Raw genomic sequence first — 22,925 nt, forward strand, 5'->3', positions numbered from 1 at the left:
AATGACTTGGGTTTTACTGAATGGAGCACACATGGTGCTTTAATTCCTTCATTCCTGCACTCTTTGTAACAATTTGTGAGATGCACTTCAGTGACTCTTAATGGGAACAAGGCACTTAAAGTGATTGCACATGGAGTTATTGCGGAATAGCTGTTCCTAAATAAATCCATGTGTGGACAAGCCTCTAGCAGTGAGGGCGTTAAGGAGAGGCTTATCTCCTTTTCACCTTTACAAGAGCAGATCATTTGATATTTTCCTAACCTTCATTATTTCATCATTTGTTAGTCATCCTTATCTCTGCTTTCCTATTCCTCTAATGAGATGGGCTACCAGCAATTTCTCTTGGATCTCAATACTATTTTTATTTTTTGTAATTTATTTATGGACGAGGAGGATTACTCTATTTGTAAAGATTAGATTTCTCCTAACACACAATAAAATTGATCATATTTGATTGTGATAATAAAAGTCTCAGAAATAACTCTGCCAAAATTAAATATGTACTGCTGTTGCGCATTTCCAAGGTAATTCTATTACCAGTAGCCACTAATATCTATTGAATTATGATTAATTTATTTCAAACATCATTTTGTTCTACTGATTTTTCATTTGACTATATTATTTTAATATTACTGTAGTTTGACTGGCACCCTCTTATCCAAATTCTTCTGTTCAACTCAGGGATAAAGCTGGATGTAACGTGTACTTTGAAGATGACTGAATCTAGGCTATTTTTCGCTGCACCAAAATTGTGGGGTCATTAAACCTGTCAAACTTGTTTGGGCCAGTAAGAAAGTTTCTCTGAGCCAATTCCTTTTAAGGAGTGTAGCTACTGGGAGTTACTGAGCAGTGAAATTCACAAAATACACAGACTGCCAAAGACAATAAAGAAGTCAGCTGGAGTGAAACTTTATCACTGTGTAAAATAACAATACAAACAGAAACTAAAACACTCATCCTGAAGAAAAGCCATTTAGTCAAACAAGATATTGAGTTACTGTAGAGCATAATTCACTTTAATATCCTGATTTGGAAGTACACATAACATTTAAGAGTCTGGTTCTCCACTTGCCTTGTAGCCATAGTAATTAATCCTGTAGAAAGTGGATGTAAAATGCTACCAAACTGGAATTCTTCACTTAGAGCAGTGATAATAGTTTATACCTATTATTCTCAGATATATATGACTGACACTGAATGCAGTGGAGAATCAGAGCCCTAGTTTTCAAAATGTTCCTTGTTTTCTGTCTGAATCATAAAAATGCCACCCACCCACATCAACAGGTGGGGGAACTTGATGGGGCCAGCAGTGAAAGGGGACAGTCTCAGTGGCAAGGGAAGGAGACACTTGCCAAGGGAAAATAGGTAGCCCCTTCCTTGGGAGTCCCTGACACACATTCGCCAGCTGAGGGAGAGAGATGCTGATTGGCCAGCATTTCTGAGCTCCCAGGATTTAGCCCAGCATGGAGACCATGTGGAGCCCATTTGGCTCTGTTCCAACAGCCCATCCTGCTTCACCCTCTGTCCTCTTCGCAGGGAGGAGGGGGCTAGGACTCAGGGTAAGTCTACACTACAGCGCTACATCAGTCCAGCTGCACCGCATCTGGTGAAGACACGCTATGCCGACAGGAGAGCGCTCTCCAGTCGGCATAATTGTTCCACCTCAGCGAGAAGCAGAAGCTACGTCAATGGGAGATCATCTCCTGCTGACATAGTGCCTGTGGGGATGGAACAAAACGTGCATTGCGCGGGGAGGGAGGCTTTTTCACATCTCTGTGTGGTCTAAGTTATATTGATTTAGGCTGTAGTGTTGACAAGCCCTCAGAGAGAGCTGAGTCCTGGAAGTGTAGGCTGAGGAGAGCCAGCCTATCCCACACCATTGGTTATATGGTAAGGAACCCTGTAACCCCCTCTTCCCCTCCTGGAACCAGTTAAATGCCAGACTAGGAAATATGGATGATGGGCAGGTAATGCCTCTCCCTTGTGTTAAACTTTAATAAAAATTGTGGCCTGCAGTTTAATTCCATGCATGCGTCTGTCCTCATTTTTCCGCTGTGTCCACAACAGTAATTTCTAATACCATTCTACTGCTGCCTTTGCTATTGGTACACAAGTGTTTGGTGTTATAAGGAGCATGTTTCAAAAGAAGGAATTAATAATAGTCTCTGGAGACGAAGCTGAATAGGTGTATTTTCAGAATTTTATAAAGAGGGAACAGTGTATAGCAAGATTGTGTGTCATGGATTTATAGGGTCTGTGCTAGGCCTCCAGCCTTTATACAGCCTCTTAAGAGTATCCCTTTTAGAGTGCCAGGCCCCAAAAGTTCACACTTTTTCCAGGCTCAATGGCTCTGAGACTGGGCCATCTGGCTCCAGCAATCTGTCACCACGAGCTCTTACAGCAAGTTCAACTTAGTTTAAACTCCTGTTCCAAGACTTTCACACCTTCAGAGAGCAATGCATTATATTTATTCCAGACCGTGAATTGTCATGTTTCTTCATTCTGTTAGGCATGAGGTTTTTGTTTACTTTTTTATTCCATCAATTACCTTTCTGTAGGGAAGTTGTTTAAGAAGTTAGAGAATTACAAAGTAACTGGAAGTGAATTGCAATACAGCTTTCATATTTCATTCTTTCCTGGTTGCTATAGAGAAGCCTTTCAGGTTAGTGACCCCTTATTTAAAGAAAAAGTATTTGTGATCTCCATATATCTACTATCAAAGTATCAATGATAAATTTACAGGATTTTTTTTACTTTGTGTGGGTTGCACGAGGCTGATAAAGAATATTTGACCTTGAAGGCTATGGGTCTGTGGGTAGTGAGGGAGAGAGGTTATCTTTTCCTTAGATTGGAATAAAATGTTCAACACCTCATGATCCCTTGATTGCCTTTTGTGACTTTTTGGGTGCCACAACCCACCAGTTGAGAAACACTGTCAATCAGCAAACCCCAGTGCTAGTATGTAAGGAGTATATTAGCCCTTTAAGGACCATCCTGGGGCTCACAAACAGAACAGCTTGGGTGCAGTTATGGACACTCCCTGCTTCACTTTGGTGACCTGCTTAAGCAGTAAGAGGAGAGTGAGCAAGCGGGGCGGGGAGAAGAGAACCTGAATAGTCTGCAAGAGGGGTAATCTCTCTCCATGGAGGGTAGCCTGACCAGAGACTTTGGTTTGGATTTTAATCGGGGTCCTGAAATAAGGACCTTGGAACTTGTATTCCAGGTGCTCCTTCCTTAGACTTCCATTAAAGAAGACAGTCTTAATTTGATTAATTTGCTTTTGTTTCTCAAAATCTGTGCAAGAAGATTTATTGATGCTGAGTGGGGGGAGCGGAAAGAAAGGTAAGGTTCACCTGCTGTGCAACACCTGGCCACAAAAGGTTGCCTAAGATGGTCCACCTCTTTACACAGTGATATGTAAACATTTCCCCCCCCCCCCACAACTTGGAGATGCTTTCTAAAAGGGACAATAAAGAGATGTTCAAGTTCTGATGATGATATGTGATTATATTTAAGTACCCTGCAACTAGCGAAGGGTGGGGAACAGATCTAGAGTCTGCTCTCAAAAATACACATACAACTTTGCTTAGATACACAGACCTCCCCTGAACTAAGGGCAGAATTTCACTCCCAGTTGGATAGTTCAAATATAATTAACTCAGGACCAGATCACGGTCCCAAGATTTTGCTTGCCCTAAACAGAATGCGGGATCATCACCCTTTTTTTACTTTACCTCTCTTGGGACCTTCTTGAGAGTTCTCCATGTGGTCTGGATATCCACCCAGAGGGAGCGGGGAAATGAGCAGACCTAGTTTAGTAGTGGTAGGAGGTGTGATATTCCTATCTGTACTCTGTAATTCTATGAAGATTAGTAGGAAGTGGCCTTTCCCAGAGCCCCCTCATGCTGGAGCATCATTCTTTAAGAAGGTCTGGGGCAGCCAGAGGTGGCCCTGGTAGTACAGTTTGAGTCATGCTGCCAGGTTGTTCAGGAGTCATGTGTATAGAATCATAGAATATCAGGGTTGGAAGGGTTATCTCAGGAGATCATGTAGTCCAACCCCCTGCTCACAGCAGGACCAATCCCCAATTTTTGGCCCAGATCCGTAAATGGCCCCCTCAAGCATTGAGCTCACAATCCTGGGTTTGAGCCAATGCTCAAACCACTGAGCTATCCCTCCCCCCTGGTCTTGATCTGCACATAGAAACTTTATATCAATAGGAAGTCTTTGTATTTACATAAAGCCTTAAGGGCCCATTCTGGCATAAAATATCCACAGCCTTCTGAGCTGCATAAACCTTAGAGAGCAACAGGTGTTGCTCAGCTGCAGGCTGATCAATCCCAAGGGAAGAACAGTTTATCTGGGCAACAAGTTAAAAAAATTGCAGTATTTAGGAAGGAGAGCTCCAGCACATGGCCATATTCCATAACTGCCAAATCCCAGAAATAATTGGTTTGCGATACAAAGCCATATTGCCTAATTGACCTTCTACAGACTGAGCTGGAGTCACTCCTCATAACTCCAGGTTGTAAAGGGGATCAGACTGGGATTTTTAAGAATGTAAGCATATCTGGAAGTGAGAGGTGTTCTTGTCCCAATCACTGTAATCCTTTAGGGGTAAGGAACACACTCTTCCTAATGGCTGAGAAGTCCTTAGGGACATTATCATTGTGCAGAACTTGAGAATTTCCAAACAAATCAGAATCAAAATCACAAGAGGGCTAATCTCAGCCTTAATTTCACTGAGGCAGGAAGGTTTAAGGGTTTCCTTTCTCCGACCCACTTTCTTTCTTCTCTTGATCACCACTGTGGTGTTGGGGCCGACTTTGTATTATTGGTGAGTCCCTGGTGAGATGGGTTGGGGTTCACTTTTTCTTAAAATGATATTTTAGATGGGGTATTAGATGGGGGTAGTGGGAGGGGAAAGGAAATTCTGTCTGCACATTAATTTCTGCAAAATTCTGCATTGCGCAGTGGTGCAGAATTCCCCCAGGAGTACAATTTGTCACTGTTGTATGTTACGCAATAGCAAGCAGACTATTTAACATAACAAAGCTGCTCATTTTTACTTATTAACAGTAGCAACTGGAGACCCCAAATGAGAACTCACCTGTGCTAAGCTACTAGAACATATAAGATTCAGGTGTCTAACACTGTTGTTAAAATAGGTTTACATGACAGTAGTAAAAACACCTGAATCCTGTTTTACTAGCAGTTTACACCACTGCTGACAGTCGGTGGAATATGGCTCTAATTTTACTAGTGCAGACAAGGCTTAACTGTAAAATTGTGTTTCATACCTCACAACATGGAAAGTAATATTTGTACAGCTAAATACAAGATAAGTATGTAAGCCAAAGAGAGAAATGTGACTAATTGTACAATTAGTGACTCAGAAATGAAGAGCTGCAACCCAAGGGTCAAATAGTTTCACTTATTGTGATTTTTCTATTGGAGAAAGAAAGATGGGGGGAGGGAGTCACACAATGTTGGGAGATATAAACATTTTATTAAAGTTAATGTTTAAAATCAAATTTACACAAGTTAAGAGGGAAGGTATTTACATCTGGGATCAGGCTTGGGTTATGCGGGATTGCAAGTATCAGTTGCAAGGTTCATGAGGTACATACATATCACATAACCAGCATAGATCCAGATTGGGGTGTGGGAGTTTTTAAAGCGTCAGTGTATAAGTGGGCTCAGGTGCGCCACCCATGGAATGTATTAAGAGTCCAAGTCAGTATTGGTGTAGAGAATAAGTACATAGGTAGGGTGCATCCCTCAGTTCATCAGGGAAGGAAATGGGTTATTTCCCTGGTCGGTGTTCTCAGTTACTCAACCTGGTACTGCCGGTATCCCTTCTTGTCCCTGGACGGTATCGCTGCCACCACCAAGTGAGTTTGACAAAGATTCAAGGAAAAGAACCACTTGGAGTTCCTGTTCCCCAAAATATTCCCCCAAATCCCCTTCATTCCCTTTCCTGGGGAGGCTTGAGAATAATATCCTCACCAATTGGTACAGGTGAGCACGGACCAAATCTCTGGGCTTTTAGGACACTAAAGTGAGCTGTAGCTCACGAAAGCTCATGCTCAAATAAATTGGTTAGTCTCTAAGGTGCCACAAGTACTCCTTTTCTTTTCACTCCGTTTGGGTGTCAAATCTCTTCCCACACCAAACTGGGGTTAGCTGACTTCATTAATGTACTATCAATTCTTAACACTAGAAATGTGGAATCATTCTCCTAAGGTTAGTGAAGGTTTTAGACTTCTGAAATAAACGAATCCCTCATCCACTTGAGCTTTTTTTCTTCTTCTAGTTAATGGTGTGTCCCTCAGTGAGTCAGCTTGCCATGTAGTTTAAAGACCAGCACCCCCCATGTAAATTGGCAGAATGACAGTATGCATCTCGGATTGTCTCAGCTTCAACAAACAGGTCTGCACTCATTCCAGTGAGATCCCAGGAACTGATTAACCTCTAGGTTATGAATCAAGGCTGCAGATGCCAGACGAGGGAAGTGTGCGCAGAAAGAGGCTGCTAAGCGAAACAAGTTTTGTTCCTGGGAGGCGAGCCCCCTAGAGCTCAGCAGCTCGCGCCCGGTTTGCTATCCCTGCCCGGCAGCAGCGCCTCCTCAGCCTCGCTGCTGGGGAGCTGGAGACAGCAGCCGCTCACCTGTCGGAGCAGGGATATTTCAATTACGGAGGCAGAGTGGGCGCCCGGGGCTGTTCGCCTGCAGATGAGCAGCCGGGGCCGTGTTACGTACGGACAGACTTCTCCCACGGGAAAGGGGTTTCCAGAGGGGCTGAAGGAGTTTAAGGCACTGCTTCCCCTCCCCCGCTCCTGACTCCAGCCTTTTAAAAATTATTAATTTATTATTATTAAATACCAGGCGCCATTTGCTCCAGCGCCCTGCCGGAGTCCCGCCGCCAGTCGGACTGAGCTCGCAAGACGCCCCGCCTCCCCCACGTCTCCAGCGGCAGCAGGCACAGCCGAGAGCAGTCCCGGCTGCTCCTCCCTCTCCGCCTGGCTCCCTCTCCGGACAAGGAGCCGCAGCCTGGAGGTTTCATTTGTCCCACTGCCTCCAACTGGCGGTGGACGGGCGGGGGGGAATTTCCTCCTCCTCCTTCTTCCTCCTCCGCCCCCCCCATTGCCGCCGGTCTCTCGTGACACTCCAAGACGCATTTGCAAATATTAACCCACGAGAGGAGGGACAACGAGATATAAAAGCACCTGCCCGTGAGCCCAGTGCCTGGGGGAAGAGGCGAGCCCAACCCACCGAGCGCGGCTCAGCGCGGCCGCGGGCGGCAGAGAGACACCCCGTGGGGACGCGGCCGCGGCGCTCACATCCCCGTTGGCTTTGCCGCCTCCCTGCGTGGGACTCGTCTGCTCCGGAGCCCTGCGGACGCGCTGCCCTTGCCGGCCAGCCGGCGGCTGGTGCCGCGGGGATCCGGGGCTGGCGAGAGGCTCAAGCCCGCCCGTGGCTCGCAGAGGACCAGGTGCGGGCGGGTGTCGTTTTCCCTGGCGCGCAGAGCCGGGAGGGGAGCGCTCCTCGCCCGCACCCTGCCGCGCTCACCATGGCCGGATGTTGCTTATCCGCCGAGGAGAAAGAGTCGCAGCGGATCAGCGCGGAGATTGAGCGGCAGCTGCGCCGGGATAAGCGGGACGCGCGCAGGGAGCTCAAGCTGCTGCTGCTGGGTGAGTGAGTGAGTGAGTGGCTGCCTCCTCTCCTCTCCTCTCCCCTCGACAGCCTCGCTCGGTTACTCCGCACCAGGCCTCCGGGACCGGGCCGGGATGGGGAAGCTGAGGGCCCCGTTGGTGCGCGGCTCTCTAGTCATCTCCCTCCTCTGCTGATGCCCTCGCATGGTTGCATAATAATACCCGTCCAGAGCCCTTCTTGTTGGGAGAGAGAGAGGAGCTCCCTGGGCTGAGGGGGAGGCGGGAGCTGGCTCCTGCTAATAACAAAACTTGTCAGCGTTTCCCGAAATTCTATTTTTCAGCGACATTTTTAGTCAAAATGTCAAACTTTGACCAGTTATTTTTGATTCGGTGGTTGTGTCTGTGTGTCAGCCGTTCCTCACATTTTGTCTGGAGCAGCGCCATTCTTTGCCAGTGACATTCTCCCTTTGCAAAAAGAAAAGGAGGACTTGTGGCACCTTAGAGACTAACCAATTTATTTGAGCATGAGCTTTCCTGAGCTACAGCTCACTTCATCGGATGCATACCGTGGGTTTTTGAGGGTTTCCTTTGGTCTGGTAACCTGGCAGTGGAACGCACGGTAAGCAAGGCAGCTTCTGGCTGCATCTACAGCAGCAAAACTGAGACCCGTCCCAGCCCACCAGTACAGCCCTGCTGGTGGTCGGAAGGACACTGGGTGGGAGTGCTGGTGTGGAAGAAGCACTGGTATTTCAGTTACCATCCGATGAAGTGAGCTGTAGCTCAGGAAAGCTCATGCTCAAATAAATTGGTTAGTCTCTAAGGTGCCACAAGTACTCCTTTTCTAGTTAACACCCTGTTTGCTATTCGGAGGAGCTCTAGATAAAATGACCAGAGCTGCTTGCACTTTTTCTGTACGGGTGCAGCCACTGGAGAAATGGCCTTGGTCACAGCAACGCCTGTGGAGTTGTAGAGAAAAAATACTAGTGCAGGCTAAGCCTAACCTATAGCTTCCCCCCTGTGGCGCTTCTCCAGAGGTGGATGACAGGACTGAGTTTCCTTGTGCCTACAGGGCCACGGGTGTCCCTTTTGTAAAACAGAAGTTGGAAAAAAAAATCAGGAAAGGCCTTGACTACCCCAGTAACACTATTGTACAATGTAGTGTTGGGACGATTACGCTCCAACTCTTTTTTAAGATGTGCGTCTACAGGAAATAGAATCCCGCAACGCAGTATGAAACTCAACCCTGGGCAGATAAATGACCCATTGCTTCTCACGTACACTTGAGATTTCAGTCATTCTTGCACTTCGCACACACTTGAATATTATCATGTCAATAAACTATCTGTGAAGAGCAGGGAGTGAGTGGTTGCCTAGTCCAATCTGTATGTAAACGTTGCCCTGGAGAGATGCCTGGAGCAGCTTTACTGTTGAAATCATGTTTACTACAGTCATGCCTAAGGCCAAACAAGAATGGGGCTATGTTGTGCAGGGCACTGCACAGAGAAGTAGATGGTCTTCTTTCTCCAAAAAACTTACAATCTAAACAGACAAGATGGACAGCGGGTGGGGAAGAGGTAGAACACACAAGCACAGTGAACAATGTGATGCTCTGACAAACATGTTAGTTCTATGGGTTTTTCTGGGGGGAGGACAGTTAGGGGAGGATCAGCTAAATAGAAAGAAAGGGAAAAGGAAGAAGAGGAAGAAGGACAGGGTGGGGAGAAGAGGGTAAGAGGGGAGATGTGTAGTGAAGCTGAAAAGATTTCTCCAGCCTTGCCTTCCCTCTCCCTCACAAACAGCCAGTCATCAGGGAGTCACAAAGTCCAGTCAAAACTGTAGGAAGTTTTGAGGTCCTGGCTTTTGTCAGCTTTTGCTCATAGTGGTTGGAGTCTCTGGCTGGGTCTTCTCTGCAGTTTTCCTTCAAGGACACATGACTCTGTGTGGGGGTGAAGAGTTCTCCTTGACACAATTCTGGGCCCATTTCGGTGTGTCTACACTGAGCTTTTTTCTTAAAATTTGTCATGGCTGCATTAGGAGTGGTGCAGCTCTACTGGTGGTAGTGTTGGTGGGACTTCTAGTAGAGACAAGGTGCTGACAGCTGCAAGCCTTTTTACCAACTTGTTTAGATTTGCTCTGAGCAGGGGCAAATGAAACACTGGCATTTTGTCTTCATTCGAGCTCCCACTGCCCTGGCGGTAATGTATCAGGGGTCACACGGCTGGTAGTATAACAGTGGGAAGCTTTTAAGAACAGTAAGGGTGATTAATCATTAAAACAAACTACCAAGAGAAATGGTGGATTCTCCATTTTTTGAAGACTTCAAATAAACACTGGATGCCTTTCTGGACAATAGGCTTTAGCAAAACAAGTTTATTAGATTGAATGCAGGGGTAAGTGGGTGAAATGTAATGGCCTGTGGTATATAGGAGGTCTGACTGATCTAAATATCTCTTCTGGTGTTCAGCTCTATGGATCTATGAAAAATAAAGCTCACCATAGACACAGTCTGAGTTTAGTGCAATGAGATAGGACAGAGTAAAGTTAGTACTTCTTCCAGAATCTGACCTCTGTTGCTACTGCCTCTGCCTCCACTGCCACTAAATGAGGGAAATTTAAACAGAGCAAACTCTTTCATCTGATATAAAATTTATAAAAAATGCGTGAGTCTGCCTTTTCAGTGAGTGAGGCTTGGCAGGTTTTCCACTACCTCTGCTTCCTCCTGGGGAGATGTTACCTGTCCTTTCTTTACACAAAGATATCCTTGATCTCTCATGTAAAAATTTATTGCTTGGGGCAGCCAAAAGTTTAGTTTATGTGTCTGTATTATAGGTACTCAGACAAGGAAAGGATAAAAAATATCCTCCATAGCGTGTGTGTGTGTGAGAGAGAGATTAAAAAACACAGATTTTAATAAAAGTCCATATCTATGTTCCAAACAACATCTCCGATAAAGATGATTATGGAATAGTCTAAACATCGAATTTACTTTGTGTTGTTTGTTTATATTTTCTTAGCTAAGGCAAATTGACAAGCTTCACTGTTGTTCCTAGGCTAGTCCAGTTTCATGTTTTTATCCACTTTCATGATATTGCCATGTTTCAACTGGAAATGCTGCACAGGCATATTTGGTTGTTTGTTTAAATGTAAAAGAAAATGAAATATATTGACTACGTTAGGGCCAAACTTAATTTTTAGAGAACACCAGACATAGTAGTTGCAGTTTCCTGGTATCTTATGGAATATATCTGATTGTAGAATCTCTTCAGTCTAGAAGACAAAGGCATAACAAGATCCAATGGATGGAGGTTGAAGCTAGAGAAATTCAGACTGTAAATAAGATGCAAATTTTAATGGCAGGTAATTTTGTCATTGTAACAACTTATTTAGAAACCTGGTGTTTCATCGCTTAGTGTTCAGATCAAGACTTTTTAAATATTTCTCTAAAATATATGCTTTAACTCAGCCTGATGCTACAGGCTTGAAGCAGGAGTCACTGAATGAAATTCTATGGGCCTGAGTTATGCAGGAAGTTGGACTAATTTATCATAATGGTGCTTTCTGGCCTTAAAATCCACAAATCTATTAAACTGTTCAGGTTTTCAATTTAGTTGACTTTGTCAACTAGAAATTTAATTTTTAAAAATGAACTCGGTTTTGGACAATTACACCTGTCCCCAAGTTACCCCTCTGTTTTAAGATAAAATTTTTCCACTTTTCTCATCTGTTCCTGTGAAAGACCCTTTACAAAAACAAAACAGAGTATACAGGGAAAATAGTGTCAAAATACAAAGGGTGTGATTTTTAAAAGTGCTCACCATTGGCTTGACTTCAATAGGAATAGAAGAGGTTTTGAGTAGACTAACATCAAGTGCTTTTGAAAATCCCATGTAATGTAAAACTGAAAAAATGGAAATGTTATTGTAGCCTTGGTTATTGTAATCTTAGACTTACATGTAACAATAAGGTAAACATTTTCAGACAAATACAAAAGATGCAATTTTTAGTTGACTGTAATAGTCAAGATATGTCTCTATTTTCAGAAGAACATAAGCACTGTATACATATTTTTACTATGTAGGCCTAGTCAAGATGTCCTGCAGTGGCTCAGCAGCATGAGTACCAACCTGAGACGCAGAGCACAATCCCCAAATTAGTTGTGAATTCTATACCTAAATTTCACCAACCAAGTAGCAAGTGTAAACTCCTTGTGCACGATAACAGCCTGAATGCGGAATCACAGTCAGTCCCTTTGGGTACTCCAAATTCTGTCTCGCCACTCAGGTAAGCCTACATTTATGGCAGATGGTCCCTTACGTCAAGAATCACAGCAATATTCAAGTTACTCGCAGTCCCTAAGGACCAGTGATTTACCCCAGGTCAATTGCACCTTAGATCGCACACCAAAAATAATGCTGTAGCCATCCTCTAATAAACTATATACAGATGTATTAAAAAGGAAATGAGTTATTTACAAGGTTAAAGCAGGTAAACCTACATACACAAATGAGTTACAATCCTAAGTTTCAAAAAGCAATAGTAGCATCTATAATAAGCAAGCTCTATATATCCTTTAGGGCTAACCCAGGCTAACCACTGGGGTTGTCTTGCTTATGCCTAGAAAACCTTGCCCCCCAGAGTCCAAGCAGTTACAGTTCTTTCTTGTTAGGGGTTTTCATTCCCTTCCCCCCATGTGTTCTGAGCTGCAAACTCAGCTGATGGGAGGAATCCACTTCCATGATTCATCTTCTTTGGTGGGGGGGTGGGAAGAGGGAAGCAGAACAACAAAGTATTTTGTCCTTTTCAATGTTCCACAATAGTCTGTCTGGTGTCCATGTGCCTTCCTTGTTGGGCAGGACATAACACCTTATCTTGGAGACCAGTATTTTACATTAGTTAATATCTGTCTCCTGTCTCGTGATTTATAATATAACAGAGGCTTGCAATACAAATGCTTAAATATTATCTTACAGTATGGGATACAGATGCTATAAGTGAGATTAATGTATGCAACAACCCACAAGCATTCAATAAAGTCTAAACACTGAACACATTCTTGTAATTCTAATACCTATTTTAACCTTACTAACACAAGAGAGTCAGACTGATTCCAGCTATGTATTTGTCAAGTGTTCAGTTGAGTCACGGGGACCTTGGCATGAGCTGGCACCTGGTCTGCCAGCATCACAGGCCCTGACACTGCAAACTTACATGCATGCTTAACTTTAAACATGTGATTTGTCCCACAGAGTTCAGTATAAAAACATACATACTTTTTGTTACGAAAAGCTACAATCACAGCTGAGTCTGTCTTGCATATAATTTAAGGCAGTGGTTCTCAAACTTTTGTACTAGTGACCCCTTTCACGCAGCAAGTCTCTGAGTCCTATAAATGAAAAACAGTTCTTAAATATTTAACACCATTATAAATGCTGGAGGTGAAATGGGGTTTGGGGTGGAGGCTGACCCCTGGAAGCGATTGGATTTGTATAGGGGAGGTATATGTATTGATAACCATATGACTTTAAATCATGGCCTGTGTTGTTAACCATGTAGAATATCTGTGTGCGCATGATCTGTTTTGTCATGGTCCTATTTCAAATTTGTGAAATAAGAAGGGATAGTTTATTTTCAGGTTAAAGCAACCATAAATTCTAAAATATTGGAGCTTCTTGCTTAAGAATTTACTGCACTGTAAAAGTTTAAAAAGAACAAAAAAATCATTCTACCCTGTTTCTCTTGTTATATTAGCTAAGGATCAGATTTTTAACAGAGCTCAACATCAATAGCTCCCATTTAGGCACCTAAGTGGCCAGATTTTCAAAATCATAGGATCATATGACTGGAAGGGACCTCGAGAGGTCATCTAGTCCAGTCCCCTACACTCACGGCAGGACTAAGTATTATCTAGACCATCCCTGATAGGTGGTTTTTTTTTTTTTTTTAAGATGCCCTTAAAAATCTCCAATGATGGAGATTCCACAACCTCCCTGTGCAATTTATTCCAGTGCTTAATGTCCAACCTAAACCTCCTTTGCTGCAATTTGAGCCCATTGCTTCTTGTCCTATCCTAGGCTGACCATATAGCAAGTGTGAAAAATCAGGACGGGGGTGGGAGGGTAATAAGAGCCTATATAAGAAAAAGCCCAAAATATTGGGACTGTCCCTATAAAATCGGAATATCTGGTCACCCTATCCTCTCCTCAGAGGTTAAAGAGAACAATTTTTCTCCTTCCTCCTTGTAACAACTGTGACAGGGTCAGGCCGGATGGCTACAGGAGAGTGTTAGAAGGTGGATATATTAGTCCCAGATTAAGCAGGTCCATTTTCCTTGGGTAAGGTAATAGGGGCAGTTCCAGAACCAGAAGAAACTTGCTGAAACAAATTGAGGCAGGCAGGCTAATTAGGACACTTGGAGCCTATTAAGAAGCTGCCAGAATCAATTAGGGCAGGCTGGCTAATCAGGGCATTTGAGTTTAAAAAGGAGCTCACTTCAGTTTGTGGTGTGCGTGTGAGGAGCTGGGAGCAAGAGGCACTAGGAGCTGAGAGTGAGAACGCGGACTGTTGGAGGACTGAGGAGTACAAGCATTTTCAGACACCAGGAGGAAGGTCCTATGGTGAGGATAAAGAAGGTGTTGGGAGGAGGCCATGGGGCAGTAGCCCAGGGATTTGTAGCTGTCACACAGCTGATCTAGGAGGCACTCTAGACAGCTGCAGTCCACAGGGCCCTGGGCTGGAACCCAGAGTAGAGGGCGGGCCTGGGGTCCCCCCAAATCTCCCAACTCCTGATCAGATGCAGGAGGAGTTGACCTGGACTGTGGGTTTCACCAGAGGGGAAGGTTTCTGGTCTGTTCCCCAACCCACATGGTGGATCAGCAGAAACTGTGGGGATTGTTCTTCTTCCTGTTTCCCATGCTGGCCAGTGATGAGGATAGCTGAGTGAATGGCAGGTTTGAGCCACTAGCAAAAGTGGCCAAACTGAGGGGTGCTGTAAATCTCTGAGGCAAGCAAAATCCGCCAATAAGCGCAGGACCCACCAAGGCAGAGGAGGAACTTTGTCACACAACCTTTTATGTACCGGAAAACTGTTATGTCCTCACTTAGTGTTCTCTTCTCCAGACTAAACAAACCCATTTTTTTTCAATCTTCCGTCATAGGTCATGTTTTCTAGACCTTTAATCATTTTTGTTGCTCTTCTCTGGACTTTCTCCAATTTGTCCACATCTTTCCTGAAATGTGGTGACCAGAACTGGACACAATAATTCAGTTGAGGCCTAATCATCGTGGAGTAGAGCGGAAGAATTACTTCTTGTGTCTCGTTTACAACACTCTTGCTAATACATCCCAGAATGATGTTTACTTTTTTTGCAGCAGTGTTACACTGTTGACTCATACTTAGTTGTGATCCACTATGACCCAGATCCCTTTCTGCAGTACTCCTTCCTCGGCAGTCATTTCCCATTTTGTATATGTGCAACTGATTGTTCCTTCCTAAGTGGAGTACTTTGCATTTGTCCTTATTGAATTTCATCCTATTTACTTCAGACCATTTCTTCAGTTTCTCCGGATCATTTTGAATGTTAATCCTATTCTCCAAGGCACTCGCCACCCCTCCCGGCTTGGTATCGTCCGCAAACTTTGTAAGTGTGATCTCTATGCCATTATCTAAATCATTGATTAAGATATTGAACAGAACCAGACCCAGAACTGATCCCTGCAGGACCCTACTCAGTATGCCCTTCCAGCTTGGCTGTGAACCACTGATAACTACTCTCTGGGAACAGTTTTCCAACCAGTTATGCACCCACCCATCTAGGTTCTATTTCCCTAGTTAGTTTATGAGAAGTCATGAGAGACAGTATCATAAGCCTTATTAAAGTTAAGATATACCACATCTATTGCTTTCCCGCCCCATCCATAAGGCTTGTTACCCTATGAAAGAAAGCTATTAGGTTGGTTTGACATGATGTGTTATTGACTAATCCATGCTGACCTTTACTTACCACCTTATTATCTTCTAGGGTTAGCAAATTGATGGCTTAATTATTTGCTCCATTATCTCTCCGGGTACTGAAATTAAGCTGACTGGTCTATAATTTCCTGGTTATCCTTTATTTCACTTTTTATGGATGGACACTATATTTAGCTTTTTCCAGTTCTCTGGAATCTCTCCCATCTTCCATGACTTTTTGAAGATAATCGCTAATGGCTCAGATATCTCCTCATTCAGCTCCTTGAGTATTCTAGGATGTATTTCATCAGGCCCTGGTAACTTGAAGACATCTAACTTATCTAAGTAATTTTTAACTTCTTGTTTCTCAATTTTAGCCTACGATCCTACCTCATTTTCACTGGCATTTACTATGTTAGACATCCAATTGCTACTAACCTTTTTGGTGAAAACCGAAATGAAGAAGTCACTTAGCTCTTCTGCCATTTCCACATTTTCAGGTATTATTTTTCCCCCCTCATTGAGTAATGGGCCAACCCTGTCCTTGGTGGTCTTCTTGCTTCTAATGTATTCCGAGAATCTTTTCTTGTTATCCTTTATGTCTCTAGCTAGTTTAATCTTGTTTTGTGACTTGGCATTTCTAATTTTATCCCTACAGACTTGTGTTTGTTTTTTTTTGTTTTTTTTATATTTGTCCTTTATAGGTTGAATGTAAACAAACAACACAAGTTTGAATATATGAAATAGATCAAATTGTTCCAGAAGCTGCTGGGTGCTGAGCTCTGTTCAAAATCTGGTCCCCATTATCGATGCTGACCACTCTTGAAAATATGATTCTGTTATGTTTTCTTGTTAATCTAGAAGAGGACAAAGTATATAGATAACAACACACCTTTTTCTTGTTTTGACTACCACTATGAGAGGAATATCAACATAAGGCTTCTGGTCTCATGGAGAAAATAGTATTCCTTACGAAAATGCCTTGAAATGACCAAGAACCAAGTAGTAGCCAATAGGGGATGTGAGTACAGGTTTAATGTGGTAATGTTGACCCTCCTCCCTTAGCATACAGGGAACTGACTTTTCTATAGGCTTACCAAGGGCCATCTCAAGTAAATTGCATTATAATAATCCGGGAGGAGACAAAGGCATGAATAGTTCTGGTGAGCTTCCTGGTGATCCACAGATAGCAGGTGCTGTGTCTTACTGTGTGTTTGTATAATACGTAGCACACTAGGACCATGATCCACAATACATACAAAAGTAATGATCGAAAATCCAATATGAGTTAAAGCTACTGTCAGTATATCTTGAAGCAGCAGTGGGTCCAACCCAACCCCAAGGCCGCAAGCCATACTGTAAAAAGGGTGACACAACACGTCCCTTATAAAGTTGCAGTCCTAACCCTCCATTGCTCTAGGAATCTGGACTCAGCAGCTTCAGTTGTCCAAGTTGTATCTTTGCCAATTTGCACTTACCTAGGTGGGTTCAGTTACTCAGTACTACAAATATCAAAGAAGAGTGTGTAAATGAATACTGCAGCAATCCCCACAGAAAGAGTAGAGTTCCTCTCCTTTATTGATTTGTATGACTTACAGTAGGAACATCCAACATTTAAAACAAATAAGGTAGTGCGGACAGTTTGTTCATATTTCCACAGCAGCTGTGACTAGGAGTTGTGTTTATCAGAAACTGTTATCCTGTCTTGGGGATTTTATTGTGTATAATTTTTACTACTCTGTCATCAGATCTGTCAGATAACCCAAATGAAATGTCTGTATCTTGATTTATAAAATCAGTAAATCAATAGGCACAGTGAAAGAGTCACCCTACACCAGTCATGAAAATAGTATAGCTACCCTATGGAGGATGGTGGTCCATTGATTAGAGTAGTAGCCTAGTTTTTTTGGGGGAGACCTGGGTTCCATTCCAGGCTCGGTGACAGCCTTTCATTGTGACGTTGGGCACGTCACTAAGGTCCAGCTCCATACAGGGACCACCACTGCATTCTACAAACCCACACTTAGCTGGTGACTAAATTTCCATTGTAAAAATCTCCTATCGTCTATGTTTCCACCTCCTAACATGTGCACGGCTGCCTTATTCTAGTTGTGTGAACTTCTGCCTAACTAGTATGATCCACAAACTGGGGGATGACGGGTGTTTCCTTGCCTGTTTTGTCTGTGGGGCCAAATTAGTGGGTATTCTAAGAGCATGCCTAACTCCACAAAAATGGCCAGTGGATAGGGCGTGAGAGACCCTCCCTTATGATTTTTAGCACAGTAGTTAGGGCATTCACCTGAGATGTGGGAGACCCCTGTTCAATATCCCCCTGATGAGAAGATAAGATTTGAACAGGGGTACCCCACCTCTCAGGTGACCACTGAACTGCAGAATGAGTCTCTTTCTCTTGCCCAATTGTTATTTACTTAATCAGTTATTTAATTAAAGTGGAACAACTCCACTAAGAGAGATTGTGCGAGACCCACATCAGAATATCCCAAATTCCAAGGGCACTTTCAATCCCTCCACCTGGCCCTTGGACATGGAGTTAAGCAGACACCCCACTCATTTTTGGAAGAAACAACTTAGGAGCCTAAATCACCTGACCCCGAGAGGGGTTCTTAGCTGTGGATTGCAAGCAGAGATAAGCACCTCCCTGCAGCCCAGCCTTAGGTATCAAACTCTGTGAGAGGGCTAGGGCTTAGGGCGTGCCCTCTAGTTGGCATCTCCCATTGCCCTGTTTAGGTGACTCCCCGCCTTGCATGTCGGCTTTTCTGGATCCTATTCTTAAGTGCCTATCTCTCCCTATTCATTGTATAGGGAGCCAAGGAATTTAACTCGGGCTTTGTGGATCTCATTGTTGGTCCAGTTATTTTCTAGATGCTTAAAAGTTAGGCATTGCAACACTGAGCCCTTTGCAAATCCAGGCCTTAGTTACCCTGTGCTTCAGTAATCGTACTTTCTTGCCTTACAGCGCTGTTGTGAGGATAAACACATTGAAGACTGTGAGATGCTAAGATGCTACAACGATAGAGCCATATAAGTATTTTATATACACAATATTTGAGTGCTTAAACAACGTTTGTGGGAACATTAAAAGATTTTATATAGAATCATAGGACTGGAAGGGACCTTGAGAGGTCATCTAGTCTAGTCCCCTGCACCCAGGGCAGGACTAAGTATTATCTAGACCAGGGGTGGGCAAACTGCAGGCCAGATCTGGCCTTCCAGCTGTTTTAAGCCAGCCCTTGAGCTCCCACTGAGGAGCGGGGTCTGGGGCCTGGCCCCCCTCCAGTGCTCCAGCCGGGGAGCAGAGTTGGGGGCTGCTCCTGGAAGCAGTGGCATGGCCCCCCTCCGGTTCATCCGTGCTCCAATGGCCCCACTCCAATGGTCCCCTCTGGCGCTCCAATGGGAACTGCAGGGGCATTGCGTGTGGATGGGGCAGCATGCAGAGCCACCTGGCTGTGCCTTTGAGGGACATTCTGCTGCTTCCGAGAGCCGCTTGAGGTAAGCGCCGCCCTGAGCCTGCACCTCTGAGACTCTCCCTGCACTGCAACCCCCCCTGCCCCAGCCCTGATCCCCCTCCTGCCCTCCAACCCCTTGATCCCAGCCTGGAGCACCCTCCTGCACCACAAACCCTCACCAGCCCCACCCCAGAGCCTGCACCCCCAGCCGGAGCCTGAATGCCTTCCCGCACCCCAATCCCCTATCCCAGTCTGGACCCCCTCCTGCCCTCCAAACCCCTCAATTCCATCCCAGAGCACCCACCTACACCCCAAACACCTCATCCCCAGAGCCCTTCCCCTCCCACCCCCGGCATGCCGGTCCCCTGCCCCAGCCTGGAACCCCCTCCCATACCCCAAACTCCTTATTTCTGACCCCACCCTGGAGCCAATACCCACAACCAGAGCCTCACCGCCACTCGCACCCAAATCCAAATTTTGTGAGCATGCATGGCCCACCATACAATTTCTCTTCCCAGATGTGGCCCTAAGACCAAAATGTTTGCCCACCCCTGATCTAGACCAGCCCTGACAGGTGTTTGTCTAACCTGCTCTTAAATTTCTTCAATGGTGGAGATTCCACCACCTCCCTAGGCAATTCATTCCAGTGCTTAACCACCCTGACAGGAAGGTTTTTCCTAATGTCCAACCTAAACCTCCTTTGCTGCAATTTAAGCCCATTGCTTCTTGTCCTATCCTCAGAGGCTAAGAAGAATAATTCTTCTCCCTCCTCTTTGTAACAACCTTTTATACACTTGAAATACAAATACACACACACACACACACAGAGGTAATACATATTAATAATAATTATTGAGGGATAATTGCTGGTTTAGAGGATTGCTAATGCAATACACAGCCATTAACCGACTGGTGATCAGTAGATACTTGAATAATGACTAAAACTTTTCTTCAATAGTTTGGCAGTCCCAATCCAATTTCTCAGGGATAAGTGTCTATATTGCAAAACAGTCCATCACTCCAACTGGCACTAATTTGTACCTTTGTTAGTCTCAGCAGAGAGGCCAAGGTGTGTACAAGCATGGAGACTGATCTCCCTGGAGTCGACTATGGCCTTAATCCGGCAATTTGCTCCTTGTGGGAATATTCCTCATACAGAGGAACAGACGCCCATAGAAGTCAGTGAGGCTCTTCAGGAGTCCACCCATATGGATCAGATTGCAGGTTCACGTCCTATGTGGATAAGGAGGAGAGGGACAGGACATTAGAAACAGATAAAAAAAACAGTAAGGGGAGAGATCAGAATGAGAGAAACAGAAAGGTCAGAGATGTTGAAAACGGGGGTAAAAGATGAAGAAGATGGTACCGTAAAGTAAAAAAGGAATAATATTCTTTCTTTTTGCCTTTAAGTGAACAGGGGAGGGAAAGAAAAAAAAAGAGGAAATAGGACTGAATGAATAGGAGAATTACAACATGCAAACAAGGGAATAAAGGTACACACATGGAGGTGCCCAAAACTGTTTTTATCTTAACAGACTTTATTTTATTGTGTTCCTACATTTGATAGTGTTTCCCAAGCAGACATACTACAGAACCAGAAGTTATGGGAAAGTGGGGTTGTAAATGTTGTTGCTTTAGGACTGGAGTTTTATTTCTTCGTACTATTACTGTTGGGCATGTATCCAACAATTTTAAATTGGCTGTAACAGTAGGTAACTTTTTGTACATGTTAAAGATGATGAAAGGACAGTTTTAAAAATACCCGCCCCCCAAAGGGTGATAAATGGATAAAATTGAAAGGAATAATTTGTGCCTGTTTGGCAATAGCCAGCCTGGAGGTAAATAGCCTGTTTTACTACCATCAAGAATATTAGCTACAAACTGCAGGCAGATTCTGCAAAATCTTAAAATACGTGAGTAATCCTGTACAAGTGAGTAGTCATTTTGAAGACATTAAGGCTACTGAGTTATGTGAAGTTATTCATATACATAAGTGCTTATGGGGTGGAGCCCAAAGTACCAACTCCAAAACCAGGAAGGAAACAAAATGCTTTGGCCTTTCCACAACATCCTAGAGATATGTCTCTGGAGAGAACCTGACTGTTACTTGTAGGATCACTCGCTTGCTTTCTTCAAGTAATATCTTCTCTCTTTTTCTCTTTTTATTTCTTAATGTATTTGGGATAGATACCTTTTTTGAGAGAGAGAGAGTTTGCTCCCTTTCTTGTAGCTTAGCTTGGTGATATTCTATGGATCGTACTCCCCCGTCCCATGAATGAGCAATGGCTCCTCACTTAACAAAACAAAACAAAAAAATGCAAAGCTTAAAGTGTGATGTTATCAATATATTGACTGCATTTCTTCTGTAAATTTTTTTTAGGAGCAAATTGTAAGAATGCTAACAAATACAGCTACTTTTCTGGCCAGTGGCATTGTTCTTTTTCTTCCCTAGCTGTGCAAAATGTAATTCTAAAAGGCATCAATATGCACTAATCTCAATTTGGACATAATTTAGGTAGGCAGCTCTGTAGGGCACCAAAATACAAGGAATAATAATCTTTTCATTTTTTTAAAAAAAAGAAACTATGAATGGAGGGATCCTTGATGCTGAGTTCTCTAGAGAAGATCCTGGTGGGATGGGTGAATGCTGTCTCTTTCCACTGTTTAGGGGCTGCAGTGTGCTATTTCTTAGAATGTCAACAACCCATCCCCTGTAGAACTCTAACTTGCACACCCATTTTGAATTCTCATCCATTCTGGAAATTAATCCTAGGTTTCTTTACTCCTAGTCCTATTTTTTTAACCACAAGATAATCTTTTAGCCCTACATGAATTCACTTATGTTGTTACAGACTAATTCTAAAAACAGTAAACTACCCCAGAACTGTGCATTAGTAAGCTGTTAATGTTTTTCCTGGCTACTACATGCTTAAGGTGCATTGTGAGGAATGAGCACAAGTGATTGCAACTATCCAAGAATTGAATTATAGTCTACTAATGCACACCTTCGTGTGGGTTATTGTTGAACTAGACAGGAGATTGTTTGTTTGTTCTTTTGGAAAGTGTAAAACTAGCTACATTTAACACTGAGGGACTGATTTTTTTCATGGCTGTCTGTGGAATGAGTCCTGGATCATATTAAGAATTTTCATTAATTCATAGATTTAAAGCCCAGGAGGGACAATTATGACAGTCTCTTCTGCCTTTCTGCATAACTCAGGTCATAGATTTTCACCCAGTAATACCTTCATCAACCCCGTAACTTCTCATTAAACTAGAACATAAGATGTGCAATCTCAATTTAAAGACTTCAGATTTTGGAGAATCCATCAATTGATTCTGACTTATATGCAATTTGTTTTCTAAAAGAGCAACTCTATAAATAGCATATCTTAAATCTTGGTCTTGAGATTTTTAAGACATACTGTTTAAAGTATTTTAAAGATAATATAAGGAATAAACAAAGTTCTGATAATTTCCAGTGTGATGTATGGCAGTTCAGCTGCATGGTGTTAAATCACAATGCACTGCACCAATAACCTTTCTTTGTTTTCACTGGCCTGTGGCTGAAAATTCAAGGTTATTCCCCACATCTAGCATATCCAGTGTCATTTGTTGCCTTATTAGGGTTAAACTGGCAGGTTTCTGGGAGATACCACTCCAATCAAAACATGGAAGAATCAGTCTGAAAAGTTAAGCAATGATGACATTTACCAAAGATTGTAGGATATAACTAAAAGTGATATAGGAGGGCAGGGAGGAAATTTTAATTCTTGAGCTATTTGAAACTGTCCTTGAATGTGGAAGACCCAAATAATTTTTGGGGTGGGAGGTAGGGGAGGGAATGAAGTAGGGAG

The 22,925-nt window shown here is 43.5% G+C and overlaps 1 protein-coding gene across 2 annotated transcripts in view; it reads left to right on the forward strand.

Moving 5' to 3' along the window:
* Window positions 1-7,012: 7,012 nt before the first annotated feature.
* The window catches only part of LOC142072186 (guanine nucleotide-binding protein subunit alpha-14), a 69,055-nt gene continuing 53,142 nt past the window's right edge, over window positions 7,013-22,925 (forward strand). The window contains exon 1 of one of the 2 annotated variants that reach the window (XM_075128714.1): window positions 7,013-7,692. In XM_075128714.1, coding sequence (XP_074984815.1) covers window positions 7,572-7,692 — 121 coding nt within the window. In that variant the 5' untranslated portion in view covers window positions 7,013-7,571. Of the gene's footprint in view, window positions 7,693-10,937; window positions 11,011-22,925 lie in introns of those variants that run through there. The other variant, XM_075128715.1, reaches the window with a different exon arrangement.

The sequence above is a fragment of the Caretta caretta genome, chromosome 5 (assembly GCF_965140235.1).
Source record: "Caretta caretta isolate rCarCar2 chromosome 5, rCarCar1.hap1, whole genome shotgun sequence".
NCBI classification, from domain to species: domain Eukaryota; kingdom Metazoa; phylum Chordata; order Testudines; family Cheloniidae; genus Caretta; species Caretta caretta.